At 37.4% G+C, this 23,893-nt stretch overlaps 2 protein-coding genes and 2 long non-coding RNA genes across 4 annotated transcripts; 3 read left to right on the forward strand and 1 right to left on the reverse strand.

Moving 5' to 3' along the window:
* Positions 1 to 1,135: 1,135 nt before the first annotated feature.
* Positions 1,136 to 2,047, forward strand: LOC149112655 (uncharacterized). Its single transcript, XM_089289161.1, has one exon. The coding sequence runs from the start codon at positions 1,262 to 1,264 to the stop codon at positions 2,030 to 2,032; it is 771 nt and encodes a 256-aa protein (XP_089145287.1). The 5' UTR covers positions 1,136 to 1,261; the 3' UTR covers positions 2,033 to 2,047.
* Positions 2,048 to 5,131: 3,084 nt separating this feature from the next.
* Positions 5,132 to 5,908, forward strand: LOC149112656 (uncharacterized). The gene is made up of 2 exons (XR_016207083.1): positions 5,132 to 5,299; positions 5,502 to 5,908. It is a non-coding gene; the product is annotated as an uncharacterized LOC149112656 (long non-coding RNA).
* Positions 5,909 to 6,431: 523 nt separating this feature from the next.
* On the reverse strand, positions 6,432 to 9,231 carry LOC149112657 (molecular chaperone MKKS-like). The gene is made up of 4 exons (XM_089289173.1): positions 8,982 to 9,231; positions 8,758 to 8,849; positions 7,515 to 7,694; positions 6,432 to 6,699 (listed from the first exon to the last, which is right to left on the reverse strand). Exons 1-4 carry the CDS (start codon positions 9,036 to 9,038, stop codon positions 6,627 to 6,629), a joined length of 402 nt encoding a protein of 133 aa, XP_089145299.1. The 5' UTR covers positions 9,039 to 9,231; the 3' UTR covers positions 6,432 to 6,626.
* Positions 9,232 to 15,706: 6,475 nt separating this feature from the next.
* LOC149112658 (uncharacterized) lies at positions 15,707 to 23,535 on the forward strand. Its single transcript, XR_016207084.1, has 2 exons — positions 15,707 to 20,803; positions 22,465 to 23,535. It is a non-coding gene; the product is annotated as an uncharacterized LOC149112658 (long non-coding RNA).
* Positions 23,536 to 23,893: the final 358 nt, after the last annotated feature.

Genomic DNA, 23,893 nt, shown 5'->3' on the forward strand with positions numbered 1-23,893 from the left:
CGTTTGAATGAACGATTTATGCCAAATAGAACCGAAAATATCATTTTTTCAACAATTTCCGTGACGCTTTCATGACTCCCATTCACAATTGACTCGCTGGCGCATGCCGAAAGCCGGAACGTTTTTCTTCTACGCAAAATTAAATGTTTGTTTGAATTAGCGGTTATTGCAGAGCGAGCAAATGTAGGTAACTGAATCATTCAGAGTGGGCAAGATTCGCAAAATCAACTCTTTGCCCCCGTGGTCGCACGAATTGAAACGCATGTAACTCTACTTGTAGTTACGTTCGATGTTCGATATTACCTTTGTTCGGTATGAATCGAGCAAACGATCGATGCATATTTTATGTTGGACGGTCCTATCGATTTGACAACGAACTGCAGAGCGGCAATCGTTACCCGTAACCGGTTTCTTACGCGTAATATACGCCATACTAAACGCTTCAGTGATTCTCGAGAGAAACGAGACGCAGCTCGCGAGAAACGAGAAACGTCTCGAGAGAAACGAGACTCGTCTCGCGAGAAACGAGACGAGAGGTGGTAACTTACTTTTGAGCGGTACTGTATTTTGTACAAAATATTTTTAAAATTGTCATTTAAACTAGTTTAAAATAGTCTTGCAGATTAAAAGCTGTTTTTAAAACGATTTGTGCCCTGTTTTTATTCCGAATGCTGTGTTCCTCGAGAGATTTTTAAAGTAGTTACAGACTATTTTAATTATATTTTTAAACTTAGCAAAGGATTTCGAGTTTTGGAATTTTAACTGTATTTTTAAAAGCTTTTCAAAATACATTTCAAACTTTGTTTCAATAGTGTTTTAAACAGGTTTAAACACCATTAAAAGCAGTCGAAAACTACGTTAAAAATACACTTTTCGCCCTGTTTTTAATCTATTTCATAAAATAGGTTTAAAACAGTTTTTAAAAATAGTATTTAAATACATTTAAAATAGTGTTAGGTTTGGTAAGGATTATTAAAACATAGCGAGGGCAAAAGCTCCTTTGCTTCTTTGATCAGTATTGAATATTCAGTGATATTAAAATACCAAGGATGGCATCCCCACAGCATTGGAGGTTTTCCTTCGCTTTGAAACGATACGAAGGTACTTAAAGCCAAAAAAATTGGTAAAAAAGGAAAGGAATTAAATGGTTTTCACTGGCTAAAAATATGGTTATCGGACGTTTCGGCCACTACTGTTGCCTTCTTCAGCAAAAGATGGAAAATGCAAATGTTAAACGGCGTCCTGCTAGAATATGAAATAGATGTGTGATAACCATTACCAACAAATTTTCGGTTGTCCGATGGGATCCCCAGTCAGCGCCATCTTGGCCAATCTCGTCATGGAACATGTCGAAGAAAAGGCTCTCTCATCGACCCCTAACCCTCCTAAATGGTGGTTTAGATACGTAGATGACAGCCACGTATGTGTTAAAAGAGAGCACGTAGATGAATTCCACTCACATCTCAATTCCATCAACCCTCACATCAAATTTACAATCGAGATAGAATCAGAAGGTTCCATTGCCTTTGTCTACACAAAAACAACCAGACAAGAAGATGGCTCGATCGCTGTGTCTGTTTACAGGAAAGCTACTAACACCGACCGTTACCTTAATTTTAAATCACACGACCATCCTCAGCATAAACACTCGGTCGTGCGCACTCTCATGGATCGCGCAAGGAACATTCCTTCCACGGAGGAGGAAGTTTCACGGGAAACTAAACGAGTAACGAAAGCCCTTGCCACTAATAACTACCCTGCAAATTTCATTCACAATGGCCGCCAACTGAGTAGACAACAAGAAACGAATGATACCGACCATCGTGGTTTTGTCATCCTCCTCTACGCCAAAGGTTTTTCCGAAAGAGTCGCAAACGTTCTTCGAGGTTTCAATGTCAAGGTCGCCCATAAACCTATTCGTACCATCTCGAACATACTCAAAAAACCTAAAGACAAGATCGAGAAAGAGGCTTCCAGAGGCATTGTTGACAAGATCAAATGTAAAGATTGTGACTGTGTTTATGTTGGTTAGTCATCACGCGCGTTAAAAACACGTATGAAAGAACACGCAAAGGCTATAGCAACAGTGGACGAAAACTCTTTATTGGCCAAACACCATATGCTCAACGGTCACCAAATAGATTTGGAGAACGTTGAAATTGTCGACAGATTATCAGTATGGAAACAAAGACTAATTCTTGAAGCTTGGCATTCCGTGCGAGACAGGAACGCTATAAACGAACACATAGCGCTACCGAACGTGTACAATGGCATTAAGAATTTTTACACTCATTAAGAATACTCTAGAGACATTTGCTCATTTAGTTTTATCACACATCTATTACGTATTCTAGCAGGACGCCGTTTAACATTTGCATTTTCCATCTTTTGCTGAAGAAGGCAACAGTAGTGGCCGAAACGTCCGATAACCATAGTTTTAGCCAGTGACAACCATTTAATTCCTTTCCTTTTTTACCAATTTTTAACATGCCTGGCTACACACCGAACATTTTTAACTACTTAAAGCCAAATGTTATATATTGGCGCTCAAATAACAGCGTGTCTTCCACCAAGGTATTTTTAAAGTTACCTTTAATTTGCAAATTCTGACGTGAGAAAGAAAGACATGTTGAAACGAAAAGTATCCTCAGTTTCCTCTGGCCTTTTTTTTGCTGTCGCGTAAAACAAACCGCAAATTGATAATGATCGAGGCCTATCCTAAATTCATTTTGAGGATTCTTCAAAAGGTTTGTTTACCGATTGATTTTAGGAAGGCGTGACGCCTAACAGATTTAAGGGAGTTCACAATGTGGATCTTTCTGAAATGTTTCTCCTTGGTTTTGAAAACAGGAACTGTTTATTCGGGTCACAAGAACCACCAGGTAGTGCAGTTGGACTCGGGCCTGTTATATTTGTTCTCTATTATTGGTGTGAGAACGCGATGTGCCTGTCAGTCTTGTTCAGTCGAGGAAATGCGTCAGAGGTTAGCGAATCAAACCGAGTTAATTTTAAACCGTGCTGGTGTCTATTTGGTACCGTAAATGACAAGGAAATGCAGGTTATGACACAACTTTGCCGCTATCTGATCAACGATGGGTCACGAAAGACAAGAAAGGAGACTTGTAGATGTTTCCATGTTAGGATTGTCAGCGTTCTCTTACGTTCAAAGTTTTCCTCTGTATCGACAGATTAGAAAATGCAGATTAGTATGCCCTGGTTTTTTGCTTTACCATCCTAGTTTTACATCCCTATGTTTTACATTAAAAGGTTGGAAAATTAGCGTCTGTACGCAATTACTTTTCATTTTATGAAAACGTGCCTCCGCTCTCTGAAAAACTAATATAATGTACAAACATTGCTCTTGCTAATGTGACAGATAACCTATTGTTACAGTGTCTTCTATGCGCGGAAAATTTTAATTTAAGCTGTTATTGACAACCATTTGTGGGTTTTTGAAGAATACAAGATTGCATATAGGTGAGCCGAAAACCTAAATTAAAATATAGAATGCACGCAATTGACTTGCTATGAAGATTGAAATTGTCTTGTGGTGGTTCGTGAAAAAACCGGCTATAAAAATTGGGAACGAAACACCTCACAGCAAAAAGTTATAAGATGCAAAAATCAGGAAAGGTCAATTTCATTCCATTGTACATTGCTTCCAAGAAACATACCATTCTAATATGGAAAGTGGTCATTTTAGGTCATCAGTTAGGTATATCTTGTTTCGCGTTGGAGCTATTCACTGATTAAGCATTAAACGAACACACAGGATTATCGCTCAATGCCTTTCTAACGTCAGAATCCGCAAATAAAGATAATTAAGAGCAGCTTCGCCTAAATATCAACTAGACTTGGAAATAGCGAAAAAATCGAATTTCTTCAAACTCGCCCAGAATGAAGCCCTACGGGCACTAGTTACAAAAATATCGTTTTAAGTTCGATAAATCAAAAATTATTTTTTTCCGCAATTTTTTCGTTTCGATGCCCCAAATCGGCCAAAATCCATCGAAAATGAGCGGCATATTCAGAGGCTCCTAAACTCAAAAGCAAAAATCTTCATTACAAACTGATTGCACGTCGTATTTGTACTTCCTTTCTTGTCTATTTAGAGCTAAATAGATCGTGATTTGATTAGAACTTAAATATTTGACGAATTTTTTAAGTTAACGACCCAAGACAGCTTTACAAGAGGTCTACATTTAGCCTATTTTCAAATGCTAAAAAGGCGTTCTGGTACACGGCTTTTCCCGAAATGACTAGTTTGGTCTGAAAGAGCATTGTTTCTTCTTCAAATTACTGAAATAAACTTTTTGGGTAAATAAAATCGTGAGCGCTGAGATAGCGAACCAAATGCAGCACTTCGTCCTGAAAACGTGACCTTTGACCCAAGCGTAACGAAACCAATTACTGCAAGAAAACCCGAAAGAAAAGCAAACGTTCCGTTATTTTGAAACAATTTCTAGTGATATCTCTCCGAAACCATGATTGCAAGAAACTATTTCCAGATATGAAATCTTGCAGGGTCAAAGACGGAGCTAAAGGGCGCATTTTGACACAATAACTTTGTTTGCCGAGAATTGAATTGCAGTCAATTCCAGTGAAATTTGCAAACTTGACGTATGTTAGCCGATACTTACCTGAATATTTATATTAATAGAAGAGTCGTCTTCTTGGATTAACCTTCAAAAGAGGCTGGACCCAGATTTGGAAACCTCTAAAAGAAGAAATGTTTAATATTCCGTGACCTACCCGATGCTATAGATTCCATGCACATGCCAACCGCATGTTTGTCGTAAAACCAACTGAACTCCACTGACAGTTTCCATGGGCAACCCCAAAATAAACAATCCCCAAAAATGTAAAGTGAAATTGGCTGTCTTCATGAACAGTTAGAAGCTAGAGTCAAGTTCTAATGCCTTTAAAAAGTGCTTGATTTTATTTGTTTGCGTCGACTTTGTTCACTACTCTCACGTTCGAAAGCCGCGAATCGGTCACGCCAAAACAGTGGAGACCGTGCCGACTGCAGACACTTGTTTGGGCTTTTCATTGTGACTCCTTCTTTTGGGTTTAGTTACAAAATAGTGTTAAATATATCTGAAAGTTTGTCATTTATCCACAGGCGGCACAAGCGCAGTATTTGACTTTTGATTCAATAGACAAACGCGTACAAGACTTTGTATGGGAAACTTACTCAGTCTGCACGGTCTGCAGTGTTTTGGCGTGACCGATACTACGCAGTATTCGAACGTGACAGTAACGACTGAGTGAACAAAGTAGAATCAAGCTTTTTTAAAAGGTAATGGAACTTGACTCTAGCTTCTAACTGTTCATGAAGACAGCCAATTTCACTTTACATTTTTGGGGATTGTTTATTTTGGGGTTGCCCATGGAAACTGTCAGTGGAGTTCAGTTGGTTTTACGACAAACATGCGGTTGGCATGTGCATGGAATCTATAGCATCGGGTAGGTCACGGAATATTAAACATTTCTTCTTTTAGAGGTTTCCAAATCTGGGTCCAGCCTCTTTTGAAGGTTAATCCAAGAAGACGACTCTTCTATTAATATAAATATTCAGGTAAGTATCGGCTAACATACGTCAAGTTTGCAAATTTCACTGGAATTGACTGCAATTCAATTCTCGGCAAACAAAGTTATTGTGTCAAAATGCGCCCTTTAGCTCCGTCTTTGACCCTGCAAGATTTCATATCTGGAAATAGTTTCTTGCAATCATGGTTTCGGAGAGATATCACTAGAAATTGTTTCAAAATAACGGAACGTTTGCTTTTCTTTCGGGTTTTCTTGCAGTAATTGGTTTCGTTACGCTTGGGTCAAAGGTCACGTTTTCAGGACGAAGTGCTGCATTTGGTTCGCTATCTCAGCGCTCACGATTTTATTTACCCAAAAAGTTTATTTCAGTAATTTGAAGAAGAAACAATGCTCTTTCAGACCAAACTAGTCATTTCGGGAAAAGCCGTGTACCAGAACGCCTTTTTAGCATTTGAAAATAGGCTAAATGTAGACCTCTTGTAAAGCTGTCTTGGGTCGTTAACTTAAAAAATTCGTCAAATATTTAAGTTCTAATCAAATCACGATCTATTTAGCTCTAAATAGACAAGAAAGGAAGTACAAATACGACGTGCAATCAGTTTGTAATGAAGATTTTTGCTTTTGAGTTTAGGAGCCTCTGAATATGCCGCTCATTTTCGATGGATTTTGGCCGATTTGGGGCATCGAAACGAAAAAATTGCGGAAAAAAATAATTTTTGATTTATCGAACTTAAAACGATATTTTTGTAACTAGTGCCCGTAGGGCTTCATTCTGGGCGAGTTTGAAGAAATTCGATTTTTTCGCTATTTCCAAGTCTAGTTGATATTTAGGCGAAGCTGCTCTTAAGTGAGTGCATTGGCACCTTGAACATGTATCCACCGCCAGATAAACACACAAAAAATATTAAATCCTGTACCTTGATGACGAGCACACTTAAATACTGTTTGTCAGATTCACTAAGACGACAAACAGGCTTTGTTCCAATTATGCTGTTTACAATGGACAGCATGGTCTTCATGTTACCAATATCAATGTTCATTTTCCATCGACATGACTGTAGGTGACTGGTAATGACTTACAGTGAATGTTGACTGATCTGAGTGATGAGGGCTCTTGGGACAGGCAGATCAAGGGATGACTGTATCAGACTATAACAGAGAAACAATAAGGATCAATAAATCTATGCACACCTCTACAATTACCAGTAACAGTATTCTACAAAAAAAGATAAACTAGAAGATTTGGTCCCTGACTATAATTATTGCAAGATTATATGAGGTCTCATACAACTCTCTACTTTCAAAGCGTTTCTTTCCACCTTTTTTTAAGGTGTTAAACCCAAGGTGTGAGCAAGTTGATGTGGCAATCATTCCAACTACATTTCATTTTTTTTACATGTTCTGTACCAAATATGGGGCTTTCATCTTACTAGTTTCATCTTTGAAAGAGAAATATAATTTAACATTTTTGCATGTGTTACATAACAGACAAAACTTTCAATGTAGGTTAAAGACAATTCTATATTTATAGTACCAACTGCGCTTAGCCATAAACCTACCTCGCAGGAAGCCCACTCTTAAAGTAAGTAACATAAATATAAATTAATTGATAAACAAGTAAACAAAGAAAATACAACCTAGCTAAAATGTAAGTACATAAAATTAAAATGATTTTTTTACAATAAAAAATATAACAATATTACATTGTTGAAAATGGAAGTAAATTCATAAATTCAAGAATTTAATAATTGATATTATAAAAAATTATGTCATTGATAAATTTAAATTTAAAATCTTACGCGACAAATCTTTCTTTTAAAATTCCTTTGTACCAGTCATGGTGCGTGTTGTTGAAACGTTTGAAAAGTAAAACTGTGTGCTTAATTTGTTACGCTTCATGGATGGATGCAATGTGTTGTATGTGTTGATAGATGAAATGCAATTACATGTAGGTTAATAGGCACCTTAGTAAGAGAAGTGCTGTTCTCAAACCACCATCACTGTAGCCTTCAAGATGGCCCTTCACAGCAGATAGTATCAACCTTGGTATGGGGTGTGACAAGCCAGACAAGCTGTGAAGAATCTTGCCTGATGTTGATGTTACAGTCACATGACCACCAGAGGATGACTGGAAGAACTTCAACCTGAGTATCAGACGAGTATAAAGATGGGAAACTTCACATGCTTTCAAAATAAAGACAAATGTATTGTAGTGAAAAGTATTGAATGAAATTATTGTTGTATCTGTACAGCTATTACTTTGCACAGTGTGACACTAGATTCCATTGCCACCTAGCTGGCAGAATGGATATTTATCTACCTTCAGTTATAAATTAACTGAGGCATAACAGAAAACAAACCCTTCCCTTCCAACAGTTGTCATGGGTTTTATTCCCAAGATGATCCAACAATTACATATGGTTAGGCTTCAAGCTCAGTACTCCTCTCACAAAGTCAAGCATCCCGACCCTCACGCCCGGACCCCACATGTACAAATGTCATGTATTTAAAATAATTGAAGGGGTGGGATGATGTGTAATAGATGTCAAATTCTCACATATGGCCAGGGTCCCCTCTCCTGGGTTTGACATCAATGTACATTATCAAATCAGTCAAATACAGGTCATGAATCAGCAAACTTTATTTAGTGCTAGGTCTTTGGAGAAGATACCCTGATTCCAGAGGTTTTCTTGCTCTCTTCATATCCTAATGGTCGAATTTGTGCCCTGAAGTACATGTCTTTTTACACTCTTTTTGACCACCACAAAGATGGCTTTTTGTGATAGAAGAAGAAGAAAGAAAACCCCAGGGACCAGGGTATCTAGCAGACTAAACCCTTCATTACCTGGGATATTAACAAAATGGGATCATGTTACATTAGGTGGTGCAGGTTGATACTGTTGACCAATATATTGACTGATACTCGGTCGATACATCAGCCAGGTATCGGCCTTGTATCAGCCTTGTATTGGCTGAGTGTCGGTCAATATATCGGTCAATATATCGGTCTATAGTGTCAGCCGACACTACAGTAAACATGATTGACAGCATGTTATTGGCTAAGCTACAATGCAAGTAACAAATTAAATACAATGACCACTAAAACGTGGGGAGGACCAATCAGAATTGAGTGTTTTATTTTATTACAATAAATTTACGCTTACATTGATATAGTTAGGGATTTTATATGTAAGAACTTAAAATTACCTTCCATTTGGTCCAAGCGCTGTCTGAACTAAATCCTTCAATGCGCGTAGCGAGCCCTTTAACTTAATATCATCCAACGGCTGCACTGCAATCTGCATATAATTCAAAACACTCATATTAGGAAAATACATACCATATATAAGCTTCAGCTACTAAGTAGTTTATTTTTTTTTTTTTAAAAAAAAGCTGCTTATAACTGAAAATGTATCTTCCTGGCAGCCTACCTGAGATGTCCATTCGTCTTTCGTAGACAGCCTTGAAGAAACACTTTTACCCTCCATTCAGGTCACATGCAGTATAGCCATGTGTATTCTCCACAACTGTGTAAACTTTTGACAAGAAAATAGGAAATTTTGCCTACTCCTGCCTGCAACATGACGTTAATTACAGGAATGGCTCCGAGCCTTTTGATAATAAACCGCTGACCTAAACTATGTATGCTGACATAGTTGCTTACAATCATATACTTTCGCGACCGGTTTGGATAATCAATTAACGCAAGATGTAGCTTAGATGTTGTTGTTTTTATGACCGGTTATCAGAGCAGCTCGTTTGTGTCTTTTCAGTTGATAAACTAATCACAGAGCACTTACCTCACATTCGTATTTTATTTTATTTTACTTTATTTTTTTTTCACATGATCAGTTTCAAAGAACCCAGATCAGTGCTGAACTAAAGCGGTGACTATTGACGACTATTCGCCATTATCCATGACTGTTCACCACTGCACTATTCGCTAATCGAGTTTTTTTAGACACCCTGCTAAAGGTCAGGAAATGGTCAGGAAAAAGACATTTTCCCTATAAAAAAGGATTTGTTAAAAGCTTGTCAGTCATAATGAATGGGCGGAAAGGAGGGCTGCCCCTGAGGGCTGGCTAGAAACCGTTACTATGTCTGTTGTTTATTTGGTTAGAGAAATGTTATTTTTATCAAGGGAAAGTCAGAGAAAAGCATTGTTCTGGACCTCTAGTTTTGTCTCTAACTCAAATCCTTGCATTGTGGGTAACAAATCATGTTTGGAATTCAAGACAGAATTGATGTTAAATACATTTATCAGAATTATTTTTGATATTTTTATATTTTTTGCTTTCACAAAATTTTAGAGTCCCAGTGTTGTCACCGAATAGTCCGAGCACTGCCTTCCGTGCCTGTCATGGTAAACACTGACACCTTTAGTTTTCAGGGCTTGGCTCTGTAAAATGCCACCACAACTGAGAATAAGACACGTTGTGCATTTAAAACGCGGCGATGAATTTCAAGCTCCCGAAGACACATGTCCAGTCTTTCCTTGGGGTTTTAAGTGATATCACAAAGGACTTCAAGAATCAACTTCTTGAAAACTATTCAACGAATTTCATTTGAAATACCTGTGCTTTTGTAGAAGAAAATAACTGGCGACTGAGTGCGTGCTTTATTCGATATTTTTTTATTGATATCATTGTATGCTGTATTGTTTGACGCACAGAAATCTCAATGAAATATTCTGATGCAGCAAACACTTTTCTAGTGGGTGGAATGAATTTTAATCAAGTATGTAAGGAAGTCTCAAAGGACATCCCGTTCATTTTAGTGTCAGAGAGCGTCGTGTGTTGTGAAGGTGGACCAGTATCTTCGTCGATGTGCTCCCCTTCGCAGATAAGTATACGCTTTCGTTTTTGCATTTCTTGACCTTGTTCGCTTTTCGCCTCGTTTCGCTACGCTTGCCCTTTTCCGCAGTTTAGTGGTTTAGTATAACCAGTTCGTTGAGCAATTTTTTACCTCCACACAGTGAAGAAATTGTTGAATACTGGGAGGGTGTGAAACTTTCGGAATAAAGAATTACCAAGTTCGTTTAGACAAGCACATCGGAATAGCAGGTTTGAAAGTTTCTTACTGAATACCACATTTCAGAAATACTAGCTCTCTTGTTCGTCGTATTTGTAACTGTTTAATGTTGTCCACGATGGGTCTGAACTGCAGGTCACATTCCACAAGTCAGAGTACAGAGTCACTGTGCTGCAGATAAATAAACAGCACCAAGATTCAGTCTCCTAGCCCTAATTAACCCTAGCACTCTGCGTAAATGTTGTTTTAGATCGAGGGGAAACTTTTGGCATAGTTATTCATCAGTAGCGTAAGGATTTCTACTCTTGACCTGTGGAATGTGACCTGTGGTTTAGACCCGGCTTGTTGTCCATTGTTCCGATGCTCTGAGTTGCTAAGGGTATGAAGATCTGACTGAACAGTTTTAAAGTTACGTCAATAATATTCCCTGAGAATTTAAATTCTCTTCTCATGCAGGAACAGTTTGTTTCCATACAACCGCTGAACTTACTGCTCGTGAATGTTTTAATTGGAGTTTAATTTAGTCGGTTTTACTTTGAGAGCGACTTTGTTGAGATGTTATACAGCCATCCTTGTCCTTCGCCACACGATTGATTTCTGATACATTTTCGGGTAAGTAATATCAAAATATTTAGTTAGAATTTTAGAAATAAAGGCAGATTTGAGTTATAATTGTATTGTGGCTTTTCTTCATTCATCCTCGTGTTTTCATAATTGTTCACATTTTCGTGAAATCAGAAATTACTTGACGAATGGAACCAATTTTGAGCAAACTTGCGTTGAATTCTGGCGAGAAAATAATCCTAAGAGAACATTAAGAAATTTGTTAATGCAGGCGATATTGTCCGATGTTATATGGCCGGTTTCTAACTACCAAACTGATTGACCGACTGATAAGACCTCAAACTCAAAGGTGATATATTTTTGACAGTTTCCTCTCTCCTTCTGGCATTAGACGAACAGAGGGGAACCCAAAGGAAATGTAACCATTATGAGCTAGACTACGAATAGTCCCTCTTTCGCTTAGTCCGTCGTGCGGGACGCGAAAGAAAACCGCGAGAAAAAAATGGCCGCGCGAAATCCTGGAGGCGAGGAGAGCGCGAAAGGAGGGACTACCGCCTAAGCCCAAGAGTTTGAATTATATGCGTTGCTCTCACAACGCAAAAATATGATTGGCTTATGTTAGGCGCGTTGACAACGTGTTCTCAACATTCGAGATACCTGTGACGTCTTGCAGGAATGTTTTGGAACCGGAGCAAATCGAAGCGGTACCAGAGCAAATCGAAGCGTTGGAATCGCGCTTCGCAAGCCGTGATGTTCTTGCGAATCTGCCAACAGGCTTTGGAAAGATTTAAATTCATCCAGTGTTTTGTTTGGCAAAGCTTTCTGCCTCCAACCCGACTGCGAGCGTGTTAGTGATTTCGCCGCTCAACAGCATCGTCTAAGTCAGCGAATATCAATTCACTGAACTTGGCCTTTCTGCCGCCCATTTGAAAGATTGATCCGGACTCTCACTTGAAACCGGACATTCACCTGAAATTTTCCGCTGCTATCGGCAAACACTTCACCGCAGTTGGATGATCTCCTATGTATAATGTATAATGTATAATGTAAATTCTCGGTTGAAACTCTGTTGAAATTTTCGCAATAACTTTTAGACGCAGCGAAAATCCTTACAAGAGGCCTCATTCGCCGTCTTCTGTTTAAAACTTCTTTGGCAGTTTCGCTGAACGAACACTGAACGAAGATATACTTCTCACGGCATATGTTTTTGCCTGGCTACTTGAAGAGTAGAGTAGAGCAATTTTATTCAGATCTCCCTGGGCTATTGATAACAGGCGATAATAAGAGGACGTCAAGATGAGAAATCCTACACCGAAAAATCACTCGGCCGTGAAAGGGCAAACCCTTGGGCTTAGGCGGTAGTCCCTCCTTTCGCGCGCTCCTAGCCCCTAGGATATCGTGCGGCCATTTTTCTCTCGCGAATTTCTTTCGCGTCACGCACGACGGACTAAGTGAAAGAGGGACTACTCGTAGTCTATTATGAGCAGCCGTGTTCAGCTTTGAAGCTACGTTCTCTCTTTATCAGTCTCTTCATTTTGCGATCAACTCCAATTTCTGGTAAATTCTAGGTTTACTTTATCTTTATTTTACAAGTATGATCTGACCTTGTTGCAAAGTCTGATTTAAAAATTCTGACTAAGATAGCTATCACGATAAATTGATTGCTATGGTTCAGTTTGACCCTTGCTGCAATTTTATGATTTTTTTGTTCTAGTGTATTGTAATTTAAATTAAAATGCACCAGAAACCTTTTTGGATTGCAGGTTGTAGTTCTTGGGCTCTAGCGCAACCTGGTAGTTGACTACAGGAAATGACTGATTCCAGATAAGTACATCGTAGTTTTGTCATTTGTTCGTCGTTTTCCTGGTAAACGATTTAATTCAGAGCAAGATTGATCGAAATACAATATACTACCAGAATCCCAGACCTAACACGTTTGTACTCAGTAAATTTTCTGAGCGAAAAGAAAGCCAGTCACCACTATAAAATGCATTTCTCTAGTCTCTTGATTTCAGGCTAGCGAATACAATGTAATATGCCTGAAAATAGCAACATCGTACAACTACAAGACTGTTCTATTGAATAAAGGAGATTTACTTCATTTATTGACATTTGCTCTCTTTTTTCCAAGGTTGAACACAGAGTGCACGTGCATTGAAAGAAAATGCAGCCATTTTGGATTGTAGTGTTTTACCCTTCGCTTCGATGCAAGTAGACGACATCTGAAAGATTTTATAGTCAGATAAGTTCGTTCTCATTTTCTTAACTCTTCTGTCTTATACCATTTACAGTATCAGTCCAAGGAAGAAAATAATTGATTTTCTTTTATTATGTAGAGTACATCCCGAGGGAAATAACCAAATAAACTGTCTTCATGTAGCAAAAAAATAATAAGTTTATACTGCTTTGTGCGTTTAAACGCTGTCTGAATAGTATTTATGCTTTAAATGTCTCTGTGAACCGCTAGCTCTGCATTTTTTTGACCAAATTCCTAAGCCTAACGCAGTTTTTAAAAGTCAGTGTATCAAAGCTTCCTCTTTTCTTTTTCATGCAGGTTTTAAAAAAGATATGCTGAGAGAAAACAAGTCCATTTTGTACGACAGTGCGTGGCTCTAATGTTCTTTGGTACAATGTAAGTATTGCAAACATCTTGGTTCAGATAGACCAGATATTATCTTCGCAGTTTTCTATTCATTAACTGAGAAATGTTGTCTAAATGTACCACCAAAGCTCAGCAGTAACGTTCATAAAATATTTTTTGCCGGTGTTAGAAATTTATTTGCACCTTGCCTCACTTGGTTTCTGGAAAATTTATGAAACGAAGGACTGAAAATTCGCCAATGCAAGAAAAACAACTTCGTTAGCTCTTGGACTCGGTGGTTTCAATCAGTAGTTCACTGCTTGCTAATGGCTGGAAACGCTTTTTCTCTACAATAAGTCCAGCACCTCAAATTTTGCTTTTTTTTCGGTTTCAGTCTAAAGTTAATAAAATCTGCTTCCATGTCAATACATTTTAAAGTATCTTGCAGAGAAAATCTTTAACTATTTTAATGTCCTCGGCAGAACCAGGAAGTTTGTTTGAGATTTGCCAGCCAACAAAAATTTAGTGTTTTCTTAAATAATTTTACCGTACAGTATTGATACCTGCTTTAAGAAGTCACTGCAGAATTGCCTGTTATTAAATTTATAAACACATCTCGAATTTGTTGATGAAAAAAATAGTTCGTTTTATGTTTAATCTCCCTTTTTGCCAGGTGAACTCGGATATTGAAGAGAAAGTGAGGCCATTTTGGATTGCAGTGTGTAATTCTTGAACGCTGGTGCACTATATATGACATATTGGAAAAATCTTAATTCACATAAGTTCACCCTTTCCTTATTTTACTTGAATTTGTCGTCGACCACTTTAATAACTGTGTCATTCCAAGTATCCTGTAGAGAAATCTAATCGGGAGTAGTGAAAGATGAAATTTTGATCGTGTGGTGAGTTTGGGACAAAGAATTGAACATCTCCGTCCGTGACGGGATTCGAACCCATAAACTCTTACATACCGGTTGGGCAACGAGGAATTGTTCTGATGTCCGAACGAATTCTTAAAAGTACACGATTGCGAGAGATTTGTTCATCAATTTCAATAAAGTAAAGCTTTAGAAAAGCACTGTAAATGTGTATTTAGGGGCAAATATTCGAAATTAACACAACTGGAGATCCGATAATCGTTGAAAAGTAATTTAATTTGTTGTTTTCTGCTCTTTTTATCACCAGGTTGAATGCAAACATCGTTTCAATCGAAAGTGTAGCCATGCTGGATCAAAGTGTGTAAGCTCTCGAAGCCTGGTTCAAGTTGACAGCCAGAAAAACACCTTTTTTCAGGTAAGTCGTTTTCTTCTCTGTTTACCATTGAACGGTTTCAGTCCAAAGAGTGATCAGAGTCTGACCATATAAATGCCTTCCTGACCCTTGTTATAAGCATTTCAGTTGGAGAGAAAATATTGGAATCAGGATATATTGTAACTAGTGAGAAGAATTTTACTTGAAGATTGGAGACTTGTCCAGTAACATAATGGAATCAAAGTTACAGAATAAAACATGCTGGTGTTAATTATTATAACCTTCGTAAGAACATTGTGAAAACAGTAAGTGTTAAGTGATACAATCAATATTAACCAGCTATTTTGTTGATGTTTCCTTTCTTTCTAGGTTTAATGCCCTTTCAAAGAAATGTGTAGTCATTTTGGATAGCAGTGTACTGGCTCTTGGACCCTGGCCTGGAAATATCTTACTTCAGATAAGTCGTTTTCTTGTTTCTCTAGTCGTTTACCATTAACGGATTCAGTCCAAGAGTGATCAAAATATAACATCGTACCTCGTTGCGTTGTCAAGTATGTTACAAAGGCAATGTTACCAAATTCATAAACTAACAACAAAAGAAATGTATGACAATCAATTGGGAAAATTAATATTTTGAGTACGAGACTGAAGTGGAAGGTTGAACATCGCAATTTATTATTTTAAAGGACAACTTGAACGGCCGAATATTCTCCGCAATACAAAATTGAAGTGCTTTTTCCTAACATTTTGAATTCAAATTTAACAGAATAAAAACGTGGTGGTGGTACTAGAAATTGTTACAAATTTATTTTGATATAAACATTGTGAAAAACAAAGATTCTAACGTAGCATTTCAGCTTACTCTCGGCTTGGCTTTGCGAACGAAGATTTAAGGAAGTGATCCACTTACGCTGCAGACAGAGAAGCGTGTACGACAATTTACGAGAACAATTCCAGTTTAATAGTACAATGATAATTTGCAGTGCGAACAATGCTTTCCTTATACGAGGCCGCAAATGAACTTTAAAGGCGATTCATTTAGAGAAGGAATTACTCAAAATCAAATGTGTTTTAAAATAGTATTGTCAGGCATTCAAGAACGAACAGCAACTTAATTTATAACGACTGATAGAGCTCATGACTTTATCGGCACGACAATTCTAATTGCGCTTTGCCAAACACGATCATTTTTCGGTCATCAATGTTCGAAGCTTGACCAATCTATATAAACATGCACTACTTTTTCGTCTGTGTAACTGATATAAGTACAGTGTTAAACATGGAGGTGAATGAAAAAATATCATCGCCTAGGGCAAATTAGTGTCTTGCTACACCATTTAACATGGAAAATTAACGTTTAGAACAGAGAACAGGTGGCTGAAAATATTTACGAGCGTTGTTTGGTTTCGATACGTACTTGCATGTGTCCGGGCACAAGTGGGCTCAAGCCTTTAGAGAAATGTCATGTTTTCGATGTAGCGATGTTTCACTGACATAGATTTCAAAGTGTAGTTTGAGTATTTTCTTTTTCTCAAGAAAACAACAGTTTGTTGCATGTGAATAAAGTTTTTGTGTCAGTATTCAAGCAAACAGCAAACAAATAACATTCCAGCTAGAATAAATATGTGACGCTAGTCTCTCAGGGTAGCTGTAATGATAAACTGAAGTAATGGTCGAAACATTTTGAAACAAACAGCAAAAAAAAAAAATAAATAAATAAAAATAAATAAATAAATAAATAAATAAATAAAAATGGACCCAGAGAAAAATAGATAAATAAAACAAGTACACAGGTCAAAAGGTATCAAAACTACTGTTTACACTTATGAAATGTAATAGTGAAATAGAAAATAGATAAAATAGAATCGAAAACTTTAGAAAGCTTTGAATTTACATAGTATGTTAATTGCTGCACGCGCAGTCTCCCGCTTCCTTGGAATGTCGTTTTCCGTAAAAAATAAACAATCTTCAATCTAAGCAAGAGCCATAACCGGGGACGGAGACCGTAAGTCTCGGGATCTGCGCGCACCTAATGATATGGGGCACTTTTGCTATTTTTAGAACAAATTGCGCCACCCTGACTCGGACATACATCCGAGCGGATCCACGCACATGTCATGGGTTCTCGCGTGGATGTTGTCTAAAGAATAAAGTTTATGTAAGAAATCTCTCTACTCTGGTATCGAGGTAATTTGTGAATTTCTCAAACAGTGCTTAATCATAACCAAAACCTGTTTTTGATAGTTTCTTATTATTTCTGCTCGTTTGGCAAGTTTTGGAAGGAACGTCTGACGCGTACAAGTAGCTCCAGGGCGTGCACTTTAAAGTCCGAGTCTGTGTTTTCAATTGTAGCTAATTGGCAACAAATCTTGACAAAGATTTCTTTCGTTATCTTTTGTGCTGAGATTCTGCAACAATTTTCACTAACGCCAAAAGGCTACTATCATGTGTGTTTCTTCAACGTAGTGAAATTTTACACAGCTAGGGGCCAAACCACCCCCCAAATGTTTCATCAGTTCTTGGATATTTCACATTATTTCGCATTACTTAAAAAATATAAACTCTTTCTACACCAAACTTGGCAGAAGAGCAGGAGACCTATTGCCAATTATATTTATGTGAAAAATGTCAGTAAATGTCAAAGTTGTGACGTCACAGTGATGACGTCATGTTTCTTGCCACTGTTGAAGTTTTTAATATGCATATTTTGTACAATGTGTTGGAAAGAGGACATCAAGGGGAGTTGAAACCTGAAAAAAATTTGTCCATATCACAAAAATTACATGAAATATGGCATTTTTAAATATGAAAAATAACTCTGCAAAATATGGAGTCCTCCCCTTGAGAAAAATCACCAAATTGGAGCCGTAATTTTGTTCCAGCAAATGCAGCTATGTTGCACATGTGATGTGCCAGATGACTATACGATTTTTGACAACATCAAGCTTTCTATTTTTCTAGATTATTAGCCTTCCTAGAAAAAGACTGAAAAAAATAAACCAGAGAGACTGACTTAAGAAGGACAGTATGGTTAAGCAAATTCCGGGGGGGAAAGCAAAAAAAATTTAATTTACCATATCTCAAAAAATAATCATCATAGCAAAAAACGGTTTCCGGCATTTTACTCCTCAAGGCAAGGCCTTTCCAATGATATAATCTTTCTGAACCAAGCAAATATAGCCTTCATGAAACATTAGGGGGGTGGTTTGGCCCCTACGTGAGCTGCGAAAATAAAATAGACAAGGAGTTTTGATAACTCAGCCAACAAAATCGAAATCGTTATTCGAGTTGATTAAAGAAAACGTCATCGTAACTTTGGTGATTATTCCTGCCGTATTCACATATTTTCAGCTAAGCAGTTTAATATGTTCTCAAACATTTATCAACCTTGAACATATTTAAAAACTAGAGATATTATTGCGGAAGTCCAATTTGTCATGTTTACTGACTGCAAAAAAGACGGATCGGCGGGCGCTCTTATTCATCGACAACAGACAATTTATTGAATGTTTACACAAACAAAGCCTAGCCGTGTCTACAGACGTAAACTTATTGGGCCTTGATGAAATATCAAGTGTTACTTACAATTCAGGCGAAATGCAAACTTGCAATTGCTTACTACTTTTCGGTGGCGATAGACTCTGGCGAAATCCCCCAAGCGTGTGGCAAGAGGAGGGAAACTTTGAAGTCCTAAAACGCTGCAATATCCAAATGTTTCCAACCAGTTTTTTTGCTGTGTTACGGAAAAGCTGTTAATCTTCAGCATATGTGAAATTTATAGTGGAGTAATGTGGAACTCTTGTAAAAGAAGCAGCGGAACACAACTTGGTCTGAGTGATATAAAACGGGACATACCTAAATTCGACACTGCCTTACTTCAGTCGAATTGGAGCAGCTTACGACGAAAATATTTGAGCAAAATTCCAACAGACATAAACGTATTGAGTTGTGGGCCAAAAGCATAAAACATGTCTGAAATTTCGGATGCCATTGCCCCCGCGCTACAACCGCAAAAATCCTCGCAGCGTGTACGCGCGCTTTCCGCACACGATGGCGCAATTTGTTCTAAAAATAGAAAAATTGTCCCATATCATAGGGACAGCCCCAATACTAGAAATGGCGCGTGCTTACGGCCTCCGTCCCCGATTATGGCTCCTGATCTAAGCTCATTTTAGCAACTCAGTGTAAAAGTTTTACATCGATTCGACATAAGGAAGATTAGTACAAAGTTATTGCATTGGAAAACGTTATTATCAGAAGTTAGAAACTAGTCTCACTTAGTGCAGGAACCGTGATTTTACAAGAAGTATTTACAAGCAGTATTCCTGAGGAAAGGTTTCAAGACATAATTATCATTAAGGTTTAATTTTTGCTTTGGAACTTTTGAACAAACCTTTTGAATTTTAATCATATTCGTCTATCCTTTTTATCTCTTATATGGAGTTCTTAAAAATGAAACAAATTTTAGAACCTGCAAAGGGTGAAGGTTAACTGAGAGCGTCTCTTTCCATGTTCATCAAATTATAAATGCGGTATAGTAATAAAACATATATGCAGTATGTGGTGATAAATCATCTAGAAATGTTAAGTTTCGTGCAATAACTTGTCAGGTAAAACTGATATCGTGCTTTTAAAAAGGACCTCCATCTTGGATTTCAAAATTTGCAAATATGTCAAAAAGTTTGAAAATACTAAAAAATATGGCGATTCAATTTTTTTTTCTTAATTAAGACTTTGTAAAAACCATAAAAATGTCTAAAACATGGACTTGAGCTTAGAAAAGTACACTAAAATTCATAAAACACCTTTGAGTGTGCTTGTTTGCCACAGGAGCGTCAAGAAAAGCAGTGAACTAATTGACACAACAAAACGTTCCCTGATTGTTTTAACAAGGAGTTACCAAGTTTAGTTATTTATATTGATCTGCGTCAGTTTCCAATGTTTTCACTTTATCAAGATACTGGAAAGAGCATTGACCTAAATACTGTTTCGAGACGCATTGGCAATTAATAATTAAAGTGAGATAAGAAAGTACTTAAACACGATACATTTGAACATGGTTAATAGAGGGAAATGATTATGAATCATGGCAAATTTCTTTGTTGTATGTTTTTGTTGGCTGTTTGGGGCGGGGGAGGGAGGTTGACCCTGCCCAAAATCTGGAAAAATACAAAAAGTTGTTATGTGTGCTCATACAGCTAACCAATAGAAATATTGCGATTACGTAATTCATGCACAGTCTAGGAGCATAAAACAAAAAGATGTACAGGGTCAAAGACCTTCCAACATAACTCTTAGCCTGTTTGTTTGCTTTTTTGATGTTTGCTGGGATCCTTAACCATTCCCTCTGTTAACTATGATTTGAACAAATGCAACTGTCTTAAGGATATGCTTGAAATTGTATCGATGACCTATAAGAAACTGGAACCGAGAATCAAACACGTAACCGTGAGGAAATTTAGTCGTGGACATGTTAACAGGTCGTTAATAATTTGCAGCAGGAAATCATTTCATATCATTGCTGATAAAGGTTGTATTTTTACCCCGCATTTGTCAGTCTATTTCTTAGCTGGTCGGTAATAGCAGATCGAGTTTTGATGTTGTTTCCGAAGCAATATTTGTTTTTCAACTCATTGGCAGGCAAGTGTACTATGGTTTCTGATAGTTAAATAAGCCACGCTTTGGTAAGCAGTGAAAACACAAGGTCAATTTGCAAGGACCGACGTAACCTAATAAAAAAAGAAGTACCGGATCCTGTCCCTGTAAAGGATGTAATTGGACTTGGTGATGTCGGACTACTGACAAAAACGCTAGGCTGATAAAAAGGTTTGAGAACGACATAATCAGTTCACATATTTCGAAAAGCTTAAAAAAACGTCCAGTACCTTGAAAAGACTGGAGAGGCTTTGTTTTTGATTTTTCGGTTTTACGTTCTTTTATCAATAATATGAATACTTTTGAAGCATGAATCAGTGGTACCCTATTAAAAGTTAAAGGGACACAGTCAGCTGGAGCACATGCGCATTAGATACCATCTGATTTCATAGTTAATTTGCATATCACAGAGACACGATCCATACTGTTTTTAACCAAATATGATACAAAACATAGGATGAGCAAAAGCCCACTCAAAAACAGGTTTTTCAGTAAACGATTGAAAATCAAGCAAAACACTGCGAAGATTGAAGCGGATTTCTAGATGTACTCGACGAGTATCTTTGATTTCAGGTTGAGGTGAACTTTTTCAAAGTGAGAAAACTAGTGTCCAGGTCAGCGCGGTCCCAAAGCCGACTGTGTCCCTTTAAGGATACCAAAAACATAAAAAACTATCTTTGACAAGAGGTGCTGTTTTCTGTAAGCGATAATCCAACCAAGTATTAACACAGCGGAGCAGGGCTCAAGTTTTGTATCACTCGACTTCAGTTTGCAGAGAAATATTGAGCCACGGCCCATCCAAGGATGCGAATAAGACAAGTGGAAATGAATATGTCAGTTTCTTTCTTAAGATTTGTTAAGTACAGTTCAGAAAACCTGAGAAAAGACATTAAATGCAAGTCATTTCTTCCCTACTGGTTCAGATGGAGGCAAAGCGTGTTGTTGATCATAAGTAAGGAAACAAGGTCGTGTCAACGTGCCAGCAGAAGTAAATAGTTGCTGCAAAGTTAAAGTTTTAACTTTGAAAATGAAATTTACAATTTTAACTTTAAAATTTCTAGGTCCAAAAATGTTTTCTAACAAAAGAATTCACAAAGTCAATCAGTCTTCATAATGATTTCATGAAAACGTTTTATTGTGATCACTCTTGATCATTATGTAAGAATTAATAACCAACAGTTATTGTGCTTGACAACGGTACAGTAATCTGTTTATCATTAGTACAAATCTACCGGATTATACTAATGCAATATTGCATTTTGATTGGCTAAGGTATACCTTGTACGATCAGCCATTACTATTCAGTGGTTGAAGATAGTCTGCAAAATAGGGACATTTTTTCTCGTCTCGCCGGAGTTTCGGAAGAGGATTTAGAAATATTGAATGGATAATCAAATTCTCCAGAAGGCTCAGTGAAACAAGGCCATTTGCTGTCACAGCACTCGAAATTTTAGAAAAAAAACTGATAATCGCTCGGACAAAGCTGAAAGGTGGACTCAAAAGACAGTTCATTCTGCGCTCGATAACACTATGGTGACGTTTTAAAGTGTAGAGATTTAATTGGCAATCATTTAGTAAGAGTTCTATATTTAAACGACTAGTTTATTTTGCTTAGTATTTGTTTATTTTTTTCTGAAGCCAAAAGCTAACGTTACCTTGTGAACATTTCATTATGTATGTAAGCACAGTAAGCTTTATTTGGAAAGAAAATATAGAACGAGTAGGAGGGTATCGCAGCAGCACCCTCACTCCGACAGTTCAGCGCATAATAATACATGTTGATTCTGCGTGACACATTCTGATGAACTGTTAATATTTGATTCGATCAACAGGTAGCCTGAGGAATAGTAAAGAAAGTGAACAATGATACACCACAGCGAACAACTGGCTAAAAGACAAATGCAGAAACACTTTCAAATAAATTCTCTTTGAACTTGGAAATAAACTTTAAGAAAAGCACCTGTACTCCGTTTATCGTAAATCTGTCGATCCTCATAGTAAGTTACGATGGAATAGTTGATTAACAAATGAAGCGGACGTGAATATATATAATATCAAGTCTGTATGAGGGAAGAATAAAAAGATAGAGATTTTCGCAAATAACGAAAGTAAACTTAGCTGATGTAAGGAAGGTGCAAAGAGCAAATTAAAGACTAGAATCCAATAAGCTCTTACACCTTCCTGTGATAAAATATTATTTAGAAAATAGCTGTAGAAAAAAATATGCCGCAGAACCAGAAAGGTGAGTGCGGTTAAACCTGTGTCGTTGTCCTTTACTTTGCATTTAAATTCAGTTTAATCCAATGAACATTGCTCATTCCCAAAGAAGAGGGCAATGCCAGAAAAAAATCGTCAGATAATAAAAAAATCGGGAGATACCCCTACACGAGCCATTGTGCACAGTAGTTTATCTTCGGCCAAAAATCCCCCACCATCTTACAGGGGAAGATTGTTCGAAGAGTCTTAATTCCTGTCCCCCAAAACCCCGTCTCCCCTGAATGAAACAATCGCGAAGGAGGACTAAATCTCGTCCATAATCCTTTACTTTCCTGGAGAGAATATTTGGAGAGGAAGTTTAACTCTCATCCATAATCCTCCACTCGCCCTTTAGAGTTCAAAAAGGGGTTGTAATATGAGGTAGACTTCCTCCCAAAGTACTTTTCTCTGAGAGGGTTAAAGGTTAAGAAGTAGCGGTAAGACTAAACTACACTGTGTCGACACTATGGGCATAAATAAGCAGTCTAGTCTTTCAGCCGTTTCCTAAACCTTGACCATCTTAAAGAAAATTACTTTGGGAGGAAGTTTTACTGAAAATGTAACCACTTTTGACTTTAAAAGGAAAGATTAAGAGATTATGGTTAAGACATATACTTCCCTCCAAATCTCCTTCCTAAAAAAGTAAAGGATTATAAAAGAAATTTATTCCTCACGCGTGATTGTTTCATTCAGTGGAGTGGAGGTTTGAGGAACAGAAATTAATGCTCTTCTAACAATATTCCCCTGTAAGATAGTGGGGAATTTTGGACAAAAGATGAACCACTGTGCCCGAAATATCGTGTAGGGGTATCTCTCACTGACGATTTTCTTAAGGCAATGCGCTCCGCTTAAGGAATAAAAACTGTATCTTGGATTCAACTAAATTTTAATGCACAGTAATTCTCCTTCCAAGCAAACTAAAGGAAAATAATAAAAGCATTTCTACCTTGTTTATTACGATTTCTGGAGTCATTACTTAAATTGAATATATGAATAAATTAACCA

This window comes from Orbicella faveolata, unplaced genomic scaffold (assembly GCF_042242905.1).
Source record: "Orbicella faveolata isolate gen_17 unplaced genomic scaffold, um_ofav_v1 contig_2, whole genome shotgun sequence".
NCBI lineage: Eukaryota > Metazoa > Cnidaria > Anthozoa > Scleractinia > Merulinidae > Orbicella > Orbicella faveolata.